Source organism: Eretmochelys imbricata, chromosome 25, assembly GCF_965152235.1.
Source record: "Eretmochelys imbricata isolate rEreImb1 chromosome 25, rEreImb1.hap1, whole genome shotgun sequence".
Lineage (NCBI taxonomy): Eukaryota > Metazoa > Chordata > Testudines > Cheloniidae > Eretmochelys > Eretmochelys imbricata.
This window is the reverse complement of record NC_135596.1, coordinates 1,601,931-1,620,467: the sequence shown is the minus strand read 5'-3', so window position 1 is coordinate 1,620,467 and position 18,537 is coordinate 1,601,931. Positions and strand designations below refer to the sequence as shown.

The following is an 18,537-nucleotide window of genomic DNA, read 5'->3' as shown; positions in this document are numbered from 1 at the left end:
TTTCTTGTTTTACTGTGACCATAGGCTAGTGTTGCAGAAGATCGCATTCGGGAACTGGAGGATATGATGGCTGGTGAGCAGGACAAGTTCAGGAAGATGCTAGATGCCAAGGAGAGGGAAATGATGGAAATGAGGGACCAGATGCAGCAGCAGCTTGCAGAATACCAGGAACTGCTTGATGTCAAATTAGCGCTGGACATGGAGATCAGTGCTTACCGAAAACTTCTGGAGGGTGAGGAAAAGAGGTAGGTATAGGTTTCACATGCTTCACACTCTGCACTGGTGGGAATTTTTCCCAGCTTTGACATTTTGTCCTATTTGAACAGCAGTGCCCAAATGTCGCCTAATTGAGGGCCACGCTGGCCTCTTGGAACCTGGGGCCACTATATATATAATGTTCATAAAGTGAGGCAGTTGCAGCTGCTCTCATCTGAACCACCTACCTATTCAAATGTTTAGAAATACTGTGGATGAACATGTGCTTGACATTCAGCTCCTTTTGTACTTACCTGCCAGAGGTTGCAGGGCTCTGTGTTTCTCCTGCTTCTGTCATCATGCCTTAAAGCAGTTCACGTAAAAGCCTAGGGTATTGGTGTACTGTGGCATGTTACTGTGTAGATTAATTCTCTCAAATAATCCCCTGGACTAGTCCTGAGAATCTAACTTCAGCCTTCTTCATCTGGTTAAAATGTCTGTTTGATTGCATTAAGGTTGAAGCTCTCTCCAAGCCCGTCCTCCCGTGTGACAGTCTCCAAGGCTACCTCCAGCAGCAGCAGCAGCACCAGCACTTCGGTTCTTCGCTCTTCTCGAGGCAAGAGAAAACGGGTTGAAGCAGAGGAACTTGCAGGCAGTGGTACAAGTGGAATTGGCACTGGGAGTAGGAGTGGTAGCACCAGCGGTAGCAGCAGTAGTTTCCAAATGTCCCAGCAAGCCTCAGCCACAGGAGGCATCAGCATAGAAGAGACCGACCTGGAGGGAAAATATGTTCAACTTAAGAACAACTCTGAGAAAGTGAGTATGAGCAGAACCTTTAGAAAGGCTGCAGTGAGCTAGCACCCAGATGTGACATGGCCTTTTGTAACCCAAACATACTGCTCCCCCGGAGAGAGATGATGGCTAATCTCCCTTGGGCACTGCTCCTTTGAAGTGACAAAGTGGTACTTAAATGCTGATAGTATTGTTTCAGCACCAAAACAGCGCTATACAAGACACAGAAGAGGGAGATAGTTAGTGTTCCAAGAAGCTTACCATTTAGTAGCCTGATCCTGCAAACATGCCTCTAGGTAAGTTTACTCATTTGAGAGTCTCATTGACTCTCATGGGATTAGTGGAAGAGTGAAGTTACTAGTGTTTTTGCAGGATTGGGCTTTAAATAAGAAGCTTGCAATCTAAACTATTCACTGGATTAAAAAAAAATACTCCCAGAATCTACGGTGCATGTGACCCAATAACAAGCTGTGGGAAAAGCTAGTGACTCTGTATCTGTAGCATTTTAATAAATACAAAGGCATTAGAGATGCCATTTGTCTGGCTCTAGATATCTGTTCCTAAATAAACTTTTATATCTTTCCATTAGGACCAGTCTCTGGGTAACTGGAGACTGAAGAGACAAATTGGAGATGCAGAAGAAATTGCTTATAAATTTACTCCAAAGTATGTCCTCAGGGCTGGGCAAACTGTTACAGTAAGTCACTGAAGAGACACTTTTGTTGCTGCTGTGGCACCTGGTATGAATGTGAGTGTTTAACTGGGCTTGATATAGGGCTTGCCCCTGCTCCCATTGAGCTCACTTGTTTGGCGTAAGATCAGGCTCCTAAAGAATACCATATGGGAATTGAATTTCTGCAGTACTAGCTCAATGGATTAAGAACTGTAGGGTTAGGCCTGGTATCTGGTATTTTATATGCATTTTTGTGTTCTCCAAATGATCATTACTAAATTAGATCTTTTGTCTGCAGCCTGCATTAAAAGTCCCTCCATAGGAAAGGAGCTGCTTTCCTTGTATTATTGCTTAAATATTTGCCATAGCAAGTGGGAACTTATAGCCTCTTAAAAGGTTAACGGGATGTGCATGCAGCTGTATTTTGTCTCTGGGCTCTATCAAGATAGTAAATGCACTGAGTCCAGGAGGGCTAATTGCTGTATGTAGAAAAGAAATGACAACTGAACTATTAAACTCCATTTATTTTCTCTTCTCTGTAACTGTGGTTGCTGTTAACTTACAGCCTCTTAACGTTGTGTAGGGAAAAAAGCATTTTCCTGCAAATAGTATAGCTCTAGTTTCATCTACTTCGCTGTCACTGGGAAATGAGAAGGAGCAAGTGGGGTGGCAAGAAAAGAGGAGTGAGAAAAGGAAAAATATAGGGTTTTTTAAGTATATAAAAATAAAACGGGTACAAACATCTGCTTATAGAATTTCTCTTTCTTAGATCTGGGCTGCAGATGCAGGTGTGACTCATAGCCCCCCATCTGTCCTTGTGTGGAAGAATCAGAGCAGCTGGGGCACTGGAGGAGACATCCGCACATATCTGGTGAACTCTGATGGAGAGGTAAGCTTTGTCTCCTGGAAAAAGATGTGGGTTGCATTACCTCCCAAACCCGTCTATGCATTTTTGACAAAATCGCAGTTTCATTTGTCTGTAACGTTTAAGGGATAGGTTTCAGAGTAGCAGCTGTGTTAGTCTGTATCCGCAAAAAGAAAAGGAGGACTTGTGGCACATTCGAGACTAATAAATTCATTTGAGCATAAGCTTTTGTGAGCTACAGCTCACTTCATCAGATGCATGCAGTGGAAAATACAGTGGAGAGATTTTATATACACAGAAAGAAAAGGAGTACTTGTGGCACCTTAGAGACTAACAAATTTATTTGAGCATGCGCTTTCGTGAGCTACCGCTCACTTTGGCTGTAGCTCACGAAAGCTTATGCTCAGATAAATTTGTTAGTCTCTAACGTGCCACAAGTACTCCTTTTCTTTTCTTTTTTTTAGCGAATACAGACTAACACGGCTGCTACTCTGAAACCTGTCTATATACACAGAGTACATGAAACAAATAAATTTGTTAGTCTCTAAGGTGCCACAAGTACTCCTTTTCATTTTGGTTCTGGAGAGAAAGGATTTGAGTATATATTTCCAGTAGAGAAAGCAAATGTGCACTGCTCATTATTTCAACTGATGATACTTAGCATGTAAATAATAATAAATAGCATGTAAATCATAGCATGTAAATAATAATAATGCAAAAAAATAGAGATTTCTTCAGTGCTGCAACCATTTCAGGAGTTTCCACTGGGCACAGGTTCCTGAGTATTCTTCATTGTCCTGCATCATCCCACAACTGTTTTTGAAAACTGTCCCTGCAGAAGAATCTTGCAAGGGAGGATCGTGCTTTGGCTGCTATTGATAAACATGCATTGCTTCAGCTGTCCAGTAGCCACAGCAAAATAAAACTGACTAGCATTGTATCAGTTTTCATGCCTTTCTTGCTGACAGTTCTGTGAAGGTACTGCAGGAACAGCAGCACAGGACACAGAGGTAGGAAAAGAGGTCACTGATATACACAGGGAAGGGAACTGGCTCAGTATTCAAATGGGACACATTTATTCAGTTAGTAGCTGAAGGATCCTCAAAAATAAAATAACCTCTCTCCACAACCTGAAATTTGTCAGTCCCTCCACTTGGACATGTCTGTATCTAGGAAGATTTCCCCAGATATTCAGGTGTACCCCCAACATACAATTCCAATGTGCAACTGCTGAGAGGACCAACAGCTTCTTATTCCTAATCTTTGCTACAATAAATTAGGAAGGGTGGAAACTTCCTGAGTTTTAAAATAATCCTGGTAGTAGTTCAGTGAAGACAATAATTCCAAATAATTGGTACATGCAACTGACATAGAATATGAGTGGAAATTAGATAGGGGTTTCTCGGTGTTCAGTTTAGCTATGTAATAGTTCAGAGAAATAAATCAGATGTTAGCACATTCCGCAGTCTTTTATGACACAGTTCCCAGTTAGGCCCATTAGTAGGTTGTTTAAAAAGAATAAACCCCACATGAGAGGTAGAAAGGCATCTTACCTGCTCCCTCTCAAACTTCTTGGAATAAGAGAAAATAGCTGAAGATAAGGATGATTGAAAACAAAAATTACATCACTACAGTTAGAGATGAGCCGAAATAAGGGAGGGCCTGTAGTTTGCAGAACTTTATTGGCTAGGATTTGGTTTCATAAAAACCCCAAACCAGGGTGATGGTTCAAATATGCGGCCAACTGCTTTGAATTCCCTAAAGTTTGGGTGAGAGGGGAAGAGTTAATGGCAAAGCAAACACCTGTGTCTGTCCCCTTGTCTAGGAAGTTGCAGTAAGAAGCATCACAAAATCAGTTGTGGTGCGGGAGAACGAGGAGGATGATGAAGCAGAGTTTGGAGAAGAGGATCTCTTTCACCAGCAGGTAATATGATGTGAACCATTTGTTTAAACTCAGGCTATTCTCCCACTTCTCCTCACTTGTGCCTGGTGAATTGGGTTAGATTCAAGCATGGAATGGTGCGTCTTCCAACAGCTTTTGCGAGCTGTGACCCTTCTGATCCCAGCTTTTGGAATAGGTTCCTGTAAACGATGTGCCCAAGAGAGCATTCTGCAATCCCTGCTCCTGAGCTGTTAACTTCAGGAACTGATGTATCCTGTTGGGCCCCACGAGATGCACTGTAGGCAGTGACTGCTGGCAGGTCAGGGTGCCATAGACTTTGGGACATAATCCTGGTGCTAATGGATTTGCAACAGCAGTGTTTCTGAGAGACGCTGTGAGCAGAGTGATAAAAATCAATGATTTTAAAAAAAAATGGATTTTTTTATTTAAATCAGATATTTTTGATAAAATGCTTTTTGAGTAAAAAACCAATCTAAAGATGGTTTTAATTAAGATACATTATAGCTCAAAGATATTTCATTACAGAATAGGGATTATAAATTCTAATTCTATAGTATGAGACAATATATTCATGTAATGTTTAAGAAAAGTTTTGTAAATGAGTTCCAATAGTTCATGGATTAGGGACCCAATCTTACGAGGTTCCACAGACTTTTCTATCTACCCAATGGGACTCAGTGCTCAGTCTAGAAGATACCATCAGAGATGCTTAGTTTTGCAGTTCTCAAACTGTGGATTTGTGTCTCCAGAGGTAACATTTATATCAATTTGACTTAAATCATAAGAACATAAGAATGGCTATACTGGGTCAGACCAAAGGTCCATCCAGCCCAGTATCCTGTCTACTGACAGTGGCCAATGCCAGGTGCCCCAGAGGTAGTGAACCTAACAGGCAATGATCTAGTGATCTCTCTCCTGCCATCCATCTCCACCCTCTGACAGACAGAGGCTAGGGACACCATTCCTTACCCATCCTGGCTAATAGCCATTAATGGACTTAACCTCCATGAATTTATCCAGTTCTCTTTTAAACCCTGTTATAGTCCTAGCCTTCACAACCTCCTCAGGCAAGGAGTTCCACAGGTTGACTGTGCGCTGAGTGAAGAACTTTTTTATTTGTTTTAAACCTGCTACCCATTAATTTCATTTGGTGGCCCCTAGTTCTTATATTATGGAAACAAGTAAATAACTTTTCCTTATTCACTTTCTCCATACCACTCGTGATTTTATATACCTCTATCATATCCCCCCTTAGTTTCCTCTTTTCCAAGCTGAAAAGTCCTAGCCTATTTAATCTCCCCTCATATGGGACCCATTCCAAACCCCTAATCATTTTGGTTGCCCTTTTCTGAACCTTTTCTAATGCCAGTATATCTTTTTTGAAATGAGGGGACCACATCTGTATGTAGTATTCAAGATGTGGGTGTACCATGGATTTATATAAGGGCAATAAGATCTTCTCAGTCTTATTCTCTATCCTTTTTTTAATGATTCTTAACATCCCGTTCGGTTTTTTGACTGCCGCTGCACACTGCATGGACGTCTTCAGAGAACTATCCACAATGATGCCAAGATCTATCTCCTGATTAGTTGTAGCTAAATTAGCCCGCATCATATTGTGTATATATATAGTTGGGGTTATTTTTTCCAATGTGCATTACTTTACATTTATCCACATTAAATTTCATTTGCCATTTTGTTGCCCAATCACTTAATTTTGTGAGATCTTTTTGAAGTTCTTCACAGTCTGCTTTGGTCTCAACTATCTTGAGCAGTTTAATATCGTCTGCAAACTTTGCCACCTCACTGTTTACCCCTTTCTCCAGATCACTTATGAATAAGTTGAATAGGATTGGTCCTAGGACTGACCCTTTGATCCCTGTCTTTTAACCAGTTCTCAATCCATGAAAGGATCTTCCCTCTTATCCCTTGACAACTTAATTTACTTAATTTAAGCCATCGGTGAGGGACCTTGTCAAAGGCTTTCTGGAAATCTAAGTACACTATGTCCAGTGGATCCCCCTTGTCCACATGTTTGTTGACCCCCTCAAAGAACTCTAATAGATTAGTAAGACATGATCTCCCTTTACAGAAGCCATATTGACTTTTGCGCAACAATTTATGCTCTTCTATGTGTCTGACAATTTTATTCTTTACTATTGTTTCAACTAATTTGCCCAGTACTGACATTAGACTGTAATTGTCAGGATCACCTCTAGAGCCCTTCTTAAATATTGGCGTTACATTAGCTATCTTCCAGTCATTGCTATAGAAGCTGATTTAAAGGACCGGTTACAAACCATAGTTAATAGTTCCATAATTTCACATTTGAGTTCTTTCAGAACTCTTGGGTAAATGCCATCTGGTCCCGGTGACATGTTACCGTTAAGTTTCTCAATTAATTCCGAAACCTCCTCTTGTGACAATTCCTCAGATTTGTCACCTACAAAGGACAGCTCAAGTTTGGGAATCTCCCTAACATCCTCAGCTGTGAAGACTGAAGCAAAGAATTCATTTAGATCTCCACAATGACTTTATCCGTCTTTAAGTGCTCCTTTTGTATCTCGATCGTCAAGGGGCCCCACTGGTTGTTTAGCAGGCTTCCTGCTTCTGATGTACTTAAAAAACATTTTGTTATTACCTTTTGAGTTTTTGGCTAGCTGTTCTTCAAACTCCTCTTTGGCTTTTCTTATTAAATTTTTACATTTAATTTGGCTGTGTTTTATGCTCCTTTCTGTTCTATCCTTCCGATATATATAGTGTCACATTGATTGTCCTCACTCCACCAGGTTTCTGTGATGTCTATTATATCAATATCCTCCCTTAATATGAGGCACTCTAGTTCACCCATCTTATTATTTAGACTTCTAGTATTTGTGTACAAGCACTTTAAAAACTTGTCACTGCTTATTTGTCTGCCCTTTTCTGAAGTGTCACCTTCTTTATGTGAATGTTTCTTGTCTGATCTGGCCCATACTTTATCCTCTTCCATCCCCTCCTCCTGACTAAAACCTAGTCAAATCCACCCTGGCCGTGAGGGTTGGTGATAGCGTAAACTCCATAGAACAAAGAAACATCTTTATTGCCCTGTAGATTCCTATTGCTGCTCGTCGGCAGCTGGATGAAATAAGAGCTGGGAAATTGTGTGATCAGTGATTCCCACCAGCATGTGCTGCCTTCCCTACTAGCAGGGATAGCACTAATGTCTGTAGCATCCTTGCTCTAAAGAGATGGAAGATATTCTGAGAAATATGGCAGTTAATTACAGGGAAATGGACAATCATGTTCCCACTATGGCAGCTGGGCTTTGCTGGGGTGTTTTCCTGCAGGATACAAACGTTACGCATTACATAAACCTGGCTGATCTTGTTAATATCACCTTAAAATTCCAATGCTTTAGAATGAGCATGGGAGAATGAATGGCCAGCAGCTAATGGGGCTGACAGAAGAGAAAAATTTTGTGCATGTTATACTAGAGGGCACTTTCAAACTACTGTAAAATGTTGCCATATATTCAGATTTGATCAGTGGCCATTAGTAGCCTCTGTCACAATGAACTCAGCAGGCTGGGCCAATGCAATTTTAAAATCAACTTCTGGACACTTCTTGGTTTCAAGCAGATTGAATTCAGAGAGTGGAAGAATCTGAAAACAAATGTACAGTGTTGTGTGTTTTGTATCCGTAGAAGCATGGTGCCAGGATACAGCTCTGTGCCAGATATCTGGTCGAGCTTCATTGGTGTGTGTTTGTGCATTATTAGACTGCATTTAGAGGAAGGATAATACAGCTCTAAAGATGGCTCAATATCACACTTCTTCCCTCCTCTCTGCCAGTGTGGGTTAATAGCAGGGAACTTTGCCAGCACTGCTTCTTGCCACACTCCCAGCATGTTTAGTGATAGCCCCCACTGGGGATCTATCTGGATTAGGAGAAAGATGCTTTTTAAACCAGTATGATACCTGAGCCTAGGTTACAACATGACCAACTAACAAGTTTGTAAAGGTGTTAAACTGTCTGCACTAGGTGCCAAATGGTGTTTCAAGTCATGTTAGCTAACTTGAGTTATCTTTTGCACTAGTCAAGCCAGGACATGAGGTGCTTGTGGCCTGCTATCATTCTACTGTGCACTAACTAATTTCTTTGTTCTCCTAGGGGGATCCCAGGACAACATCTAGAGGATGTTCAGTGATGTGAAAAAAACATTATTATTTGCTATTTTTTCCTTTCTTTCCTTTTATTTTTGCTATTTTTTTCCTCCAGAGCCACTGAAAACTATTTTTATATGTATCATCTGATTTCTTTAAAAGTTTACTCCTTGGTACATTTTTATAAACAAATTTAATCAAGCAAAACTGCCAAGATTTTTAAATAGATTTCTTTATCCTCCTCCCTACCCACTATTGGAATATTGGATTATTTCCCCACCATTAAAACTTTTGTCATATATTCAAACCTGCAGTAGAATGAATTTTAAGCTAAAATGGGACAGGACTCCTTGAGTGTAGGGTAAATATTAGGGCTGTCGATTAATCACAGTTAACTCATGCGATTAACTAAAAAAAATTAATCTCGATTAATCGCACTGTTAAAAGAATACCAATTGTAATTTATGAAATATTTTTGCATGATTTTAATGCATTTTCAAATATATTGATTTCTATAACACCACAGAATACAAAATATACAGTGCTCACTTTATATTATTGTTGATTACAAATATTTGCACTGTAAAAATGAACAAAAGCAATAGTATTTTTCATTTCACCTCATACAAGTTCTGTAGTGCAATCTCTTTGTTGTGAAAGTGTAACTTACAAATGCAGATTTTTTTTGGTTACAAAACTGCACTCAAAAACAAAAAAAGTAAAACTTTAGAGCCTACAAGTCCACTCAGTCCTACTTCTTGTTCAGCCAATCGCTAAGACAAACAAATTTGTTTACATTTGTGGGAGATATTGCTGCCTGCTTCTTATTTGCATTGTCACCCGAAAGTGAGAACAGACATTCGCATGACACTTTTGTAGTGGGCGTTGCAAGGTATTTACATGCCAGATATGCTAAACATTTGTTTGCCCCTTCATGCTTCGGCTACCATTCCAGAGGACGTGCTTGCATGCTAATAATGCTCGTTAAACAAATAATACATTAATTAAATTTGTGACTGAACTCCTTGGGGGAGAATTGTATGTATCTTGCTCTGTTTTCCCCGTGTTCTGCCATATATTTCATGTTATAGCAGTCTTGGGTGATGACCCAGTACATGTTTTTTTAAGAACACTTTTTCACAGCAGATTTGACAAAACACAAAGAAGGTACCAATGTGAGATTTCTAAAAATAGCTACAGCACTAGAGTCCAAGGTTTAAGAATCTGAAGTGCCATCCAGAATCTGAGAGGGATGAGGTATGGAGCATGCTTTCAGAAGTCTTAAAAGAGCAACACTCTGATGCAGAAACTACAGAACCTGAACCACCAAAAAAGAAAATCCACCTTCTGCTGGTGGCATTTGACTCAGATGCTGAAAATGAACTTGCGTTGGTCTGCTCTGCTTTGGATCATTATCGAGCAGAACCCGTCATCAGCATGGACGCTTGTCCTCTGGAATGGTGGTTAAAGCATGAAAGGACATATGAATCTTTAGTGCATTTGGCACGTAAATACCTTACGGTGGCATGTGAACGCCTGTTCTCACTTTCAGGTGACATTGTAAACAAGAAGCGGGCAGCATTATCTCCTGCAAATTGTAATCAAACTTGTTTGTCTGAGCAATTGGCTGAAGTAGGACTGAGTGGACTTGTAGGCTCGTTTTACATTGTTTTATTTTTGAATGCCATTATTTTTTGTACGTAATTCTGCATTTGTAAGTTCAACTTTCATGATCAAGAGATTGCACTCCAGTACTTGTATTAGGTGAATTGAAAAATACTATTTCTTTTGTTTTTTACAGTGCAAATATTTATAATAAAAATAAATATTAAATGAAGAGCGTACACTTTGTATTCTGTGTTGTAATTGAAATCAATATATTTGAAAATGTAGAAAACATCGAAAAATATTTAAATAAATGGTATTCTATTACTGTTAAACTGTGCGATTAACCACAACTAATTTTTTTAATCGCTTGACAACCCTAGTAAATATGTCATTCTTTAACCTCAAACTGGTTTTTAAAGAACAGATTTAAGGCAATGTGAACCTGTACAGGGCTTTCGGAGTGCTTCCCACAGTACTGGAGTCATTTAAGAAAATGGTAATATCCTTTTGATATACCGAGTCTTGTATGCACTCGGAAAACTATAACCCAGAATTTACCCAGATGCTTCTCCACTAGTGGAAGCAATGAAAGAAGCTGCAGTGTAGAAAGAGGAGGCAAGAGTACCATGGCATTTAAGCCTGTTCCAAGTAGGATTAGACAACGTGGTAGTAAAAACATCTGCACCCTGTCTGCATTATCACTCGGTCATTGTTAACACTGGTGGAGAATGATGGGTTCCAGTTATTCTAGGGCAGGCATAGTCTGAATGTAAGGAGGGACCAAAGCTGAAATTTTTCAGTTTTATTTATTGGGACTTTCAGTCATGATTGAGACCCTAATAAATAGTGGCTGCAAGGCTGAAATTGTGATGTACAGTAGCTATGATGATATGAATCATGATCTAACGGATCTGAAGTATTTGGCATTAAACAGAACTTTTGGTTTCAATATTTCAGATTTTAAATGTTAAAATATTTTATTTTTGGCTATGATAAATATTTGATGGTTAAAAAGCAATCGTAAAAAAAATCGCTGCTACATTCAGTTTATTAATAGTTCTGTTGTATGTAAAGAGACATTGTCAAATAGTTTAGGCAACAAAGTATTTGCAAAATGTCTTAGAAGTGTTCTCATGACACTTGCATTTACAAAAACAAAAGTGAGAAGTTTTTGGTTTGGGAGTAAGCAGTTTCTTGCATTGTTTGCAGCAGAAGGTTGTCCAGCCTGACTGAAATGCTTTAAGTAAACAAACACAAATAATGTAAGTATAATACATATTACAACAGAAGTAAGACATTACTAAAAAAAAAATTATTTTATCTGGTAATGTCTCTTTAAGCTCAGGTTTCCTCTCCTGTGTTTTTACCAGAGGTAACTTTTGACTACCAGAAGCATTAGGATTCAAGTGGTAGTGAACCTCTGTACACTATGAAGTATAATTGACTGCTCCAAAGACTATATTGACTGCAATGTAAGCAGACATTTTTTCCCAGTAGTTGGTCATTTGTATACTATTTGATGCCAGAATAGAACTCAATTGTATTACATGCACTCTTGAACTCTGATCTTGTTATTCAAGTAGTTTAGATTCATTACACAAGCTAGAAGGTTTGGATGTTTTCGGTGGCTTTTGGACATTATGTTCTCTGAACAATATTTAGACTGACAGATATAACTTAGAAGGCCAGGTTAGTGGCTTTAATTGATGGCTTTGTTGCAATGCAAGCAGGGTGGGAAAGAAACTGATTTTAAAAAAGGTTATCAACTTTTTCTCATTTAAAAAATGTCAGAGGTGCTAATTTTCTGCAGGTGTTCACAAAATGTTCACCTCAGTAAGGTGATTTAATTATCACAATTAAATACTAGTAAAAGTATTTAGAATTATATTTTAGTCCATTATCAACAGTTCATTGTGAAAAAGCAGTAAAAAGAAATGGATTTTTGGAATAATGTTTCTCTTTGTCCTTGTATTTGGTCATTTTTCTTATATTCCCACTCTGCTGAGTAGGTGGTTGAATATGTAGTAAATCATACCTATCGCTGTAAAATATATATAGCTTATTGTGTTTCTCAACCATACCACTACCAATTACCTTTTCTAAATTATTGTTATGCAAATGAATGCAATCAGGGTGAAACTGTTTTTGCAATATACCTTCTAACCACTGGACTCTGTTTCCCTTTCCAACTCTGTTTTCATGATTTACCTTATATAGAAGATACTTGGTTGTTTTTTTTTGTTTGTTTTTTTTAAGCTCTTTATATATATATTTTTTATATTGGCCAGTATTCAGAGTGCTCATTCTGCTTTGTGGTAGACTTAACTCTTTTAATATTTTAAACTATATAGAATAATATGTAGTTCATTGAAGAATCAGTTGGCTTTATTTAGTGAATTTCCTTGTAAAGTCTGGGCTAGAAGGGCAGCTTGTATCAGAAAAGACCTCATGTGATCTGAGCCATAATTTTTGCAACACCTACTGAATATGAGACTATGCCTTGCTTTAGAGTCTGATGCTTGCAGACCTTTACTACTGGCTGTAGTGCCCTTTACACTGAACTGGCTCACGGAAGTCAGTGGGACTGACCAAGGTAGTGAGCACAACATCCCCTAGTAAGTGTCCACAGAATTGGGCCCTGAGTTTGGATTTGTTTCCTATGAAACTTCCTAGAAGCTTGTTCAAATTTCAGTGCTGGTACAGGTTTCAGAGTAGCAGCCGTGTTAGTCTGTATTCGCAAAAAGAAAAGGAGGACTTGTGGCACCTTAGAGACTAACCAATTTATTTGAGCATAAGCTTTCGTGAGCTACAGCTCACTTCATCCGATGCATTTATTTGAGCATAAGCTCACGAAAGCTTATGATCAGATAAATTGGTTAGTCTCTAAGGTGCCACAAGTACTCCTTTTCTTAGTGCTGGTACAGATTAACTTATTTTGAGTTCTGCACATGCAAGGTTGAAGAGCTTGATGTTTTATGGCCTTTGTTAACTGTAATAATCCTGCCTGAAACTGACACACAAGCTTACACCATTAAGAAGGGCAAAAAAGGCTGCAACAGTGATTTCTGGATGTAAATTGCTTCTTTGCCATGCCATGTTTATGTAACATGTGTGCTTAGGGATGGTGGTGATGTGGGACAGTATAAGACTAACCTCCTAAAAGCATCTTTGCTTTGGTGATTTTTACCCCTGCATTTTTCAGAAGGCTACTTAAAATGTAAGAAGCAATTCCTGATTGTAAAGTGCAAGACACAGTGTAAAACTACTGTATTCTCCTTCTTGTTTGCATTAATGTGTCTATTCTGAAAACACCACCTTTCCCATTTATGTTTGACTTGCTGAACATTCAATCTGATTCTTCCATCAGATTAAAGTAGGCACTTCAAACTGGAAGCATTTTCTGCTATACCAGATCTAAAGCAGCACTGTTGGGTTTCGTGGGGTTTTTTTGGGTATTTATTTTTCTACTTTTTTTTGGCCAATCCCAGTAGTTAGTTAAAGCTTTGTGTTCAGACCAAGTGTAGCTTCTCCCTACCTGGTCATCTTTTTCTGTTAGATCCTGCAGGTGAGCCATTCATGTTGTATGTGGAAGTTCATCAGAATTTCCATAGCAATAGACTAATATTACAAATGCAGGTTTCCTGAAGAAGGCAGAGTTGGCCTGTGAGGGAGAATTGGCCAGTCTAATTATCACAAAATAATTATTTTGCTCTAGCTTTGCCAATATAACTCACTGGTGTGGACATTCTATTCATAGAATCATAGAATATCGGGGTTGGAAGGGACCTCAGGAGGTCATCGAGTCCAAACCCTTGCTCAAAGCAGAACCAATCCCCAACTAAATAATCCCAGCCAGGGCTTTGTTCTGGAAATTTTATTCTGGAATTCAAGTCATTTTATTCTAAATAGAGTATCCACTTAAGGGAGTTACACCGGAATAGTTATAGCTGGTCAGTTTTCCCATGCAGGCAAGCCTTTATTCACTAATAGTAAAGGGAACAGCACTGAAGAGCTGTGTAAGAAGCATGCTGTAAATGCCCCCTCTCCCAGGTTTGCATATTGTGAAGGTACTTGCCGTGGGGGAGGGGAGCAAATCCAGCCCCCTCCTGCATGGCATGGCCATAGAGGAATCTGAGCTCCTGGTGTGACAACATGCAGCGGGAGAGGCATGGCTGCACAGATCCTCCTGTCCCTTTCCTTCCTGACAATCTGCTTCAGGTCACACTTCAGATATTGTGCTGCAGTAGCCTCTGGGAAATGACAGCTCTGCCCAGGCAATGGAACAGCCATGATTCCTCTCTCCCTGCACATGCCTAGTACCCAGTCTGGCTACCTGGGCTGGTACAGGACTCTGGATTTGCCCTTGGAAGCATAAAAGAGTTAGAAATGATTTGTAGGTCTTTGATCAGTGTTGCTGTGCCAATGTCTGGGGGTTGGCCAGCATATAGCATGCATTCATAGTAAGAACCAAAAATAGTTTCAGGAAGGGGGGGAAAGAAAAGTCAGCTTCCCACAGCCTGAAATGTAGAGGCTAGGTTAGTTTGACTCTGCTGAATGTAATTGCTGTTGGTTACATTACAATGTGAACCAGAATGTACTGTGAAGGGAAATGAATTCAGTATACATGTTTTTTGTTGAGCAACAGGGCACACAGAACCCACAGCATGTACCCAGAGGGGTTTAATGTTCTTTATACACTTTAAAATACTTGCTTTTTAAACATCCCATGTAAAAATCCTTAATCTGAAACCGGTTAGACATAGTGTAGGGGTCCTAGCAATTACTTTGCACCCTCATCCCATCTGAAAGGTGAATCCTTCTTTTCGTAGTCCCCTGTATTAATAGAAGGATAGATAGTACAAGTCGCAGTCTTTTAACAATATAATGCATGCCCTGTAGCCACTTATCTCACTTTCTCAGTCTTAAGCCATTTGATAATTATTTCTATATCTAGTTTTGAAAAGCTAACGTCTAAACAGAAGGCATGTCCATATTGGACACTGGCCTTTACCATTACTGTTGGGCCCAATTCTAAACCCATAAGTTGGAAGGAAACAGCCTTATAGGGACCAGTGAGTGGAAGGATGGTTGGTGATTGCATTTCAAAGCATTGCATTAGCTGAATGTGGAGACAAATTATGTTAGATTTTTTTTTTTTTTTACTGTCTGAAACTTAAAATGGTCTGGGAAACATAATTTCTATTTGCCCTTAAATATGCTTAGCTTTAAAATAATTTAAAGGTGATTTTTATATAAGCCCATATTTACATTCAATTATTATTTGTAAACATAATGCCTTTCTTGAAATGCTAACGTCTAGAGGAAAAAAAAGATGCTTACTTTTGAGAGAATTAGTTCAAAGAAGCACAATGCACTGTATTGACTTTGGGGATAGTAAAAGAAAAATGTCTTCTATTGAATTTCGAAGAATTTATAGTCATGAGTTCATGTAGATTTGATGTAGTCTACATGGTGTAGTCTGCTAGGTGGGACAGACATTCTGCTGTTTTTCAGATACCCAGATTGTTACACTAATATTGCAAGCAATAAGCTATTTTAAACAAAGTTTAAGCCAAGAGGCTTTACATTTGGACAAAATGATATTGTCTTGTTTGAACTCTATTTTCGTAACAGTGATGAATTGTAATTTTTTACCAAAGCCTTTTCAGTAGCTCCAGGTCTAGGAGCTCACCTTGATTGACATTTCCTTGGGAAAGTTGCTGTAAAAGAGCTCTTTGATAATGGCTTATTGATTTTTAAATAAGTAATTATGAAAAAAATCTGCTAATTGAAGAAGAGAGAAATAGAAAATGATGGTGTGGAGCATATGAAAACTACACAAAGATCTAGACTTTATCATTTCACAATTTTTTGATTTAAGAATATGCATGCCAAATGTCTCTTTCCATGATTTGTAATATACATTTTCTGACTGGAAACTTTTTTGTACAACACACTCCAATAAATGTTTTGAATTTTATCTCTTACCTTTTTTTGTTTAAAACAAACCCCATGCAAAGGCTGCCTTGTGTGTCATAACTGGGTGTTATCCTCACGTAAACAAACAGTGAAGAGAGGATATCAGTGCAATATGTTATCCTCTACGGTGTGGTGCAGGGATAAATGAGCCCTTTTCTACTCTGGCATCTGGTTTCCGTTTTCTTTTACTTTGAGTAAATTTACCACTTACAAAGTGGCATTATAACCCTGATAGCTGTATTCTGCTAAGGAAAGCAAAGAAAAGAGCCTGGGCAATAGTAGCAGTGCAAACTTCCACCTCCCTTTCCCTCATTTCAGGAAATCCTGACCCCACTGGATTTTGTGCAGCGTCTCCACCCTGTTCTGGAGGGATTGTTTCTATTGGCTTCCTGTGATGACCAAAAAGGGGGGAATCATTGGCAGCTCATGTTTTAATTAGGGCTGTCAAACTATTAAAAAAATTCATTGTGACTTTTTTTTTTAAAAGTGATAATCAATTTTAATTGCACTGTTAATAATAGAATACCATTTATTTAAATATTTTTGGGTGTTTTCTACATTTTGGAAAGTGCTGTGTGAATGCCTTTTCTCACTTTCAAGTGACATTATAAATAAGCGAGCAGCATTATCTCCCTTAAATGTAAACAAACTTGTTTGTTCTAGAGATTGGCTGAACAAAAAGTAGGACTGAGTGGACTTGCAGGCTCAAAACTTGCAGGTTTTACATTGTTTTGTTTTTAAGTGCACTTATGTAACAAAAAAAATCTTCATTTGTAAGTTGCACTACAGTACTGGTTTGAGATGAATTGAAAAATACCATTTCCTTTGATTACATATATTTGCACTATAAAAAAAATAATCAAAAGTAATAATATAAAGTGAACACTGTACATTTTCATAGAATATCAGGGTTGGAAGGGACCTCAGGTGGTCATCTAGTCCAACCCCCTTCTCAAAGCAGGACCAATCCCCACTTTTTGCCCCAGATCCCTAAATGGCCCCCTCAAGGATTGAGCTCACAACCCTGGGTTTAGCAGACCAATGCTCAAACCATTGAGCTATCCCTCCCGCCCTTCCATGCTTTGTATTCTGTGTTGTAATTGAAATCAATATATTTGAAAAAGTAGATAAACATGCAAAAATGATTATAATAAATTTAAATTGGTATTCTATTGTTTAACAGTGCAATTAAAACTGGAATTAATTGTAATTTTTAAAAATCAAATTAATTTGTTTTGAGTTAATTGCTTGAATTAAATGCAGTTAATTAACAGCCCTAGTTCTAATGCAGCCTTTGGTCACTACCAACCTGAGTTAGATTTCCAGCTAGTGATTGAGACCACCCGAGCCAGCTGGTTTTAGGCATTGGTTTACACTTCTATTGGCTGCTTTCTCTACTCAGTGTCACTATTGTTTACTGGCAGTGTGGGCCCTTTAGAGGACCTCTGCCTGTACAATTAGCCCAGCTTTTCTCACCATTACCATTTACTATTTATAGTAAACACTTAGTACTTGGCACCCCCAAAGAATTTAATGAGCATTACCTGATCAACTATTCTTCCTCCGGGAGTTAGAAAAATCTCTCTCATTTATAAGTGGGAAGACTGACAAATCAGAACTCCTTGTATCTGAATTAATCTAGTTTCTGTTCAGAGCAACATTTCCCAGTTGTTGGATCATGGGACATGGGACACCTGGGTCTATTCTCAGCTCTGCCACTGGCCTGCAAGATATTCTTTCTGTGCCTCAGTTTCCCATCTAAAATGGGGATGATGACAAAACTGCACTGCTTTGTTCTCTGTCTCAAATCTTTGACACAGGTGGGATGCTCCCCTAGCCTGATCTGGAGGACAGGAGACAACAGTTTTAGTGCCTTTCATCTCCCTAGGGTTGCTAATCCTCCAGGATTGTCCTGGATAGGGTTGCAACTTTTTTACTTGCACAAAATTGAACACCCTTTCCCCACCCCCTCCCCCACCTCTGAGGCCCCACCCCCACTCGCTCCGTACCCCCTCCCTCTGTTACTCACTTTCCACACCCTCACAGGCTTGCTTGTTTTCAGCAGGCTGGCTCAGGGGTTTGGTGTGTGGGAGGGGCTGAGGGCTCTGGCTGGGGGTGGGGGTTCTGGGGTGGGGCCAGAAATGAGGAGTTCAGGATGTGGGAGGGGGGCTCTGGGCTAGAGGGTGGAGCTAGCGGATTCAGATTATGGGAGGGGGCTCTAGGCTGAGATAGAGGGTTGGGGTGTGTGAGGCAGTATAGGCTCTTGGCTAGGGGTGTGGGTTCAGGGTGGGGCCAGAAATGAGGGGTTCAAGATGCGGGAGGGCACTGTGGGCTGGAGCAGGGGGGTGGGGTGTGGAGTGGGAATGAGGGCTCTGGT

General features: G+C 39.4%; 1 protein-coding gene and 1 long non-coding RNA gene across 6 annotated transcripts in view; one reads left to right on the top strand and one right to left on the bottom strand.

Moving 5' to 3' along the window:
- The window catches only part of LMNB2 (lamin B2), a 92,211-nt gene extending 83,108 nt beyond the window's left edge, over window positions 1-9,103 (top strand). For 3 of the 4 annotated variants that reach the window (XM_077805509.1, XM_077805512.1, XM_077805511.1), the window contains 6 exons: window positions 25-245; window positions 711-1,011; window positions 1,577-1,684; window positions 2,430-2,549; window positions 4,351-4,449; window positions 8,581-9,103. In XM_077805509.1, coding sequence (XP_077661635.1) covers window positions 25-245; window positions 711-1,011; window positions 1,577-1,684; window positions 2,430-2,549; window positions 4,351-4,449; window positions 8,581-8,622 — 891 coding nt within the window. In that variant the 3' untranslated portion in view covers window positions 8,623-9,103. Of the gene's footprint in view, window positions 1-24; window positions 246-710; window positions 1,012-1,576; window positions 1,736-2,429; window positions 2,550-4,350; window positions 4,450-8,580 lie in introns of those variants that run through there. The other variant, XM_077805510.1, reaches the window with a different exon arrangement.
- On the bottom strand, window positions 100-18,104 carry LOC144257528 (uncharacterized). Of its 2 annotated transcripts, none has more exons than XR_013344553.1 (3): window positions 17,705-18,104; window positions 510-969; window positions 100-225 (listed from the first exon to the last, which is right to left on the bottom strand). It is a non-coding gene; the product is annotated as an uncharacterized LOC144257528 (long non-coding RNA). The 2 variants fall into 2 exon arrangements; XR_013344554.1 differs by lacking the exon at window positions 17,705-18,104 and adding an exon at window positions 13,717-13,841.
- Window positions 18,105-18,537: the final 433 nt, after the last annotated feature.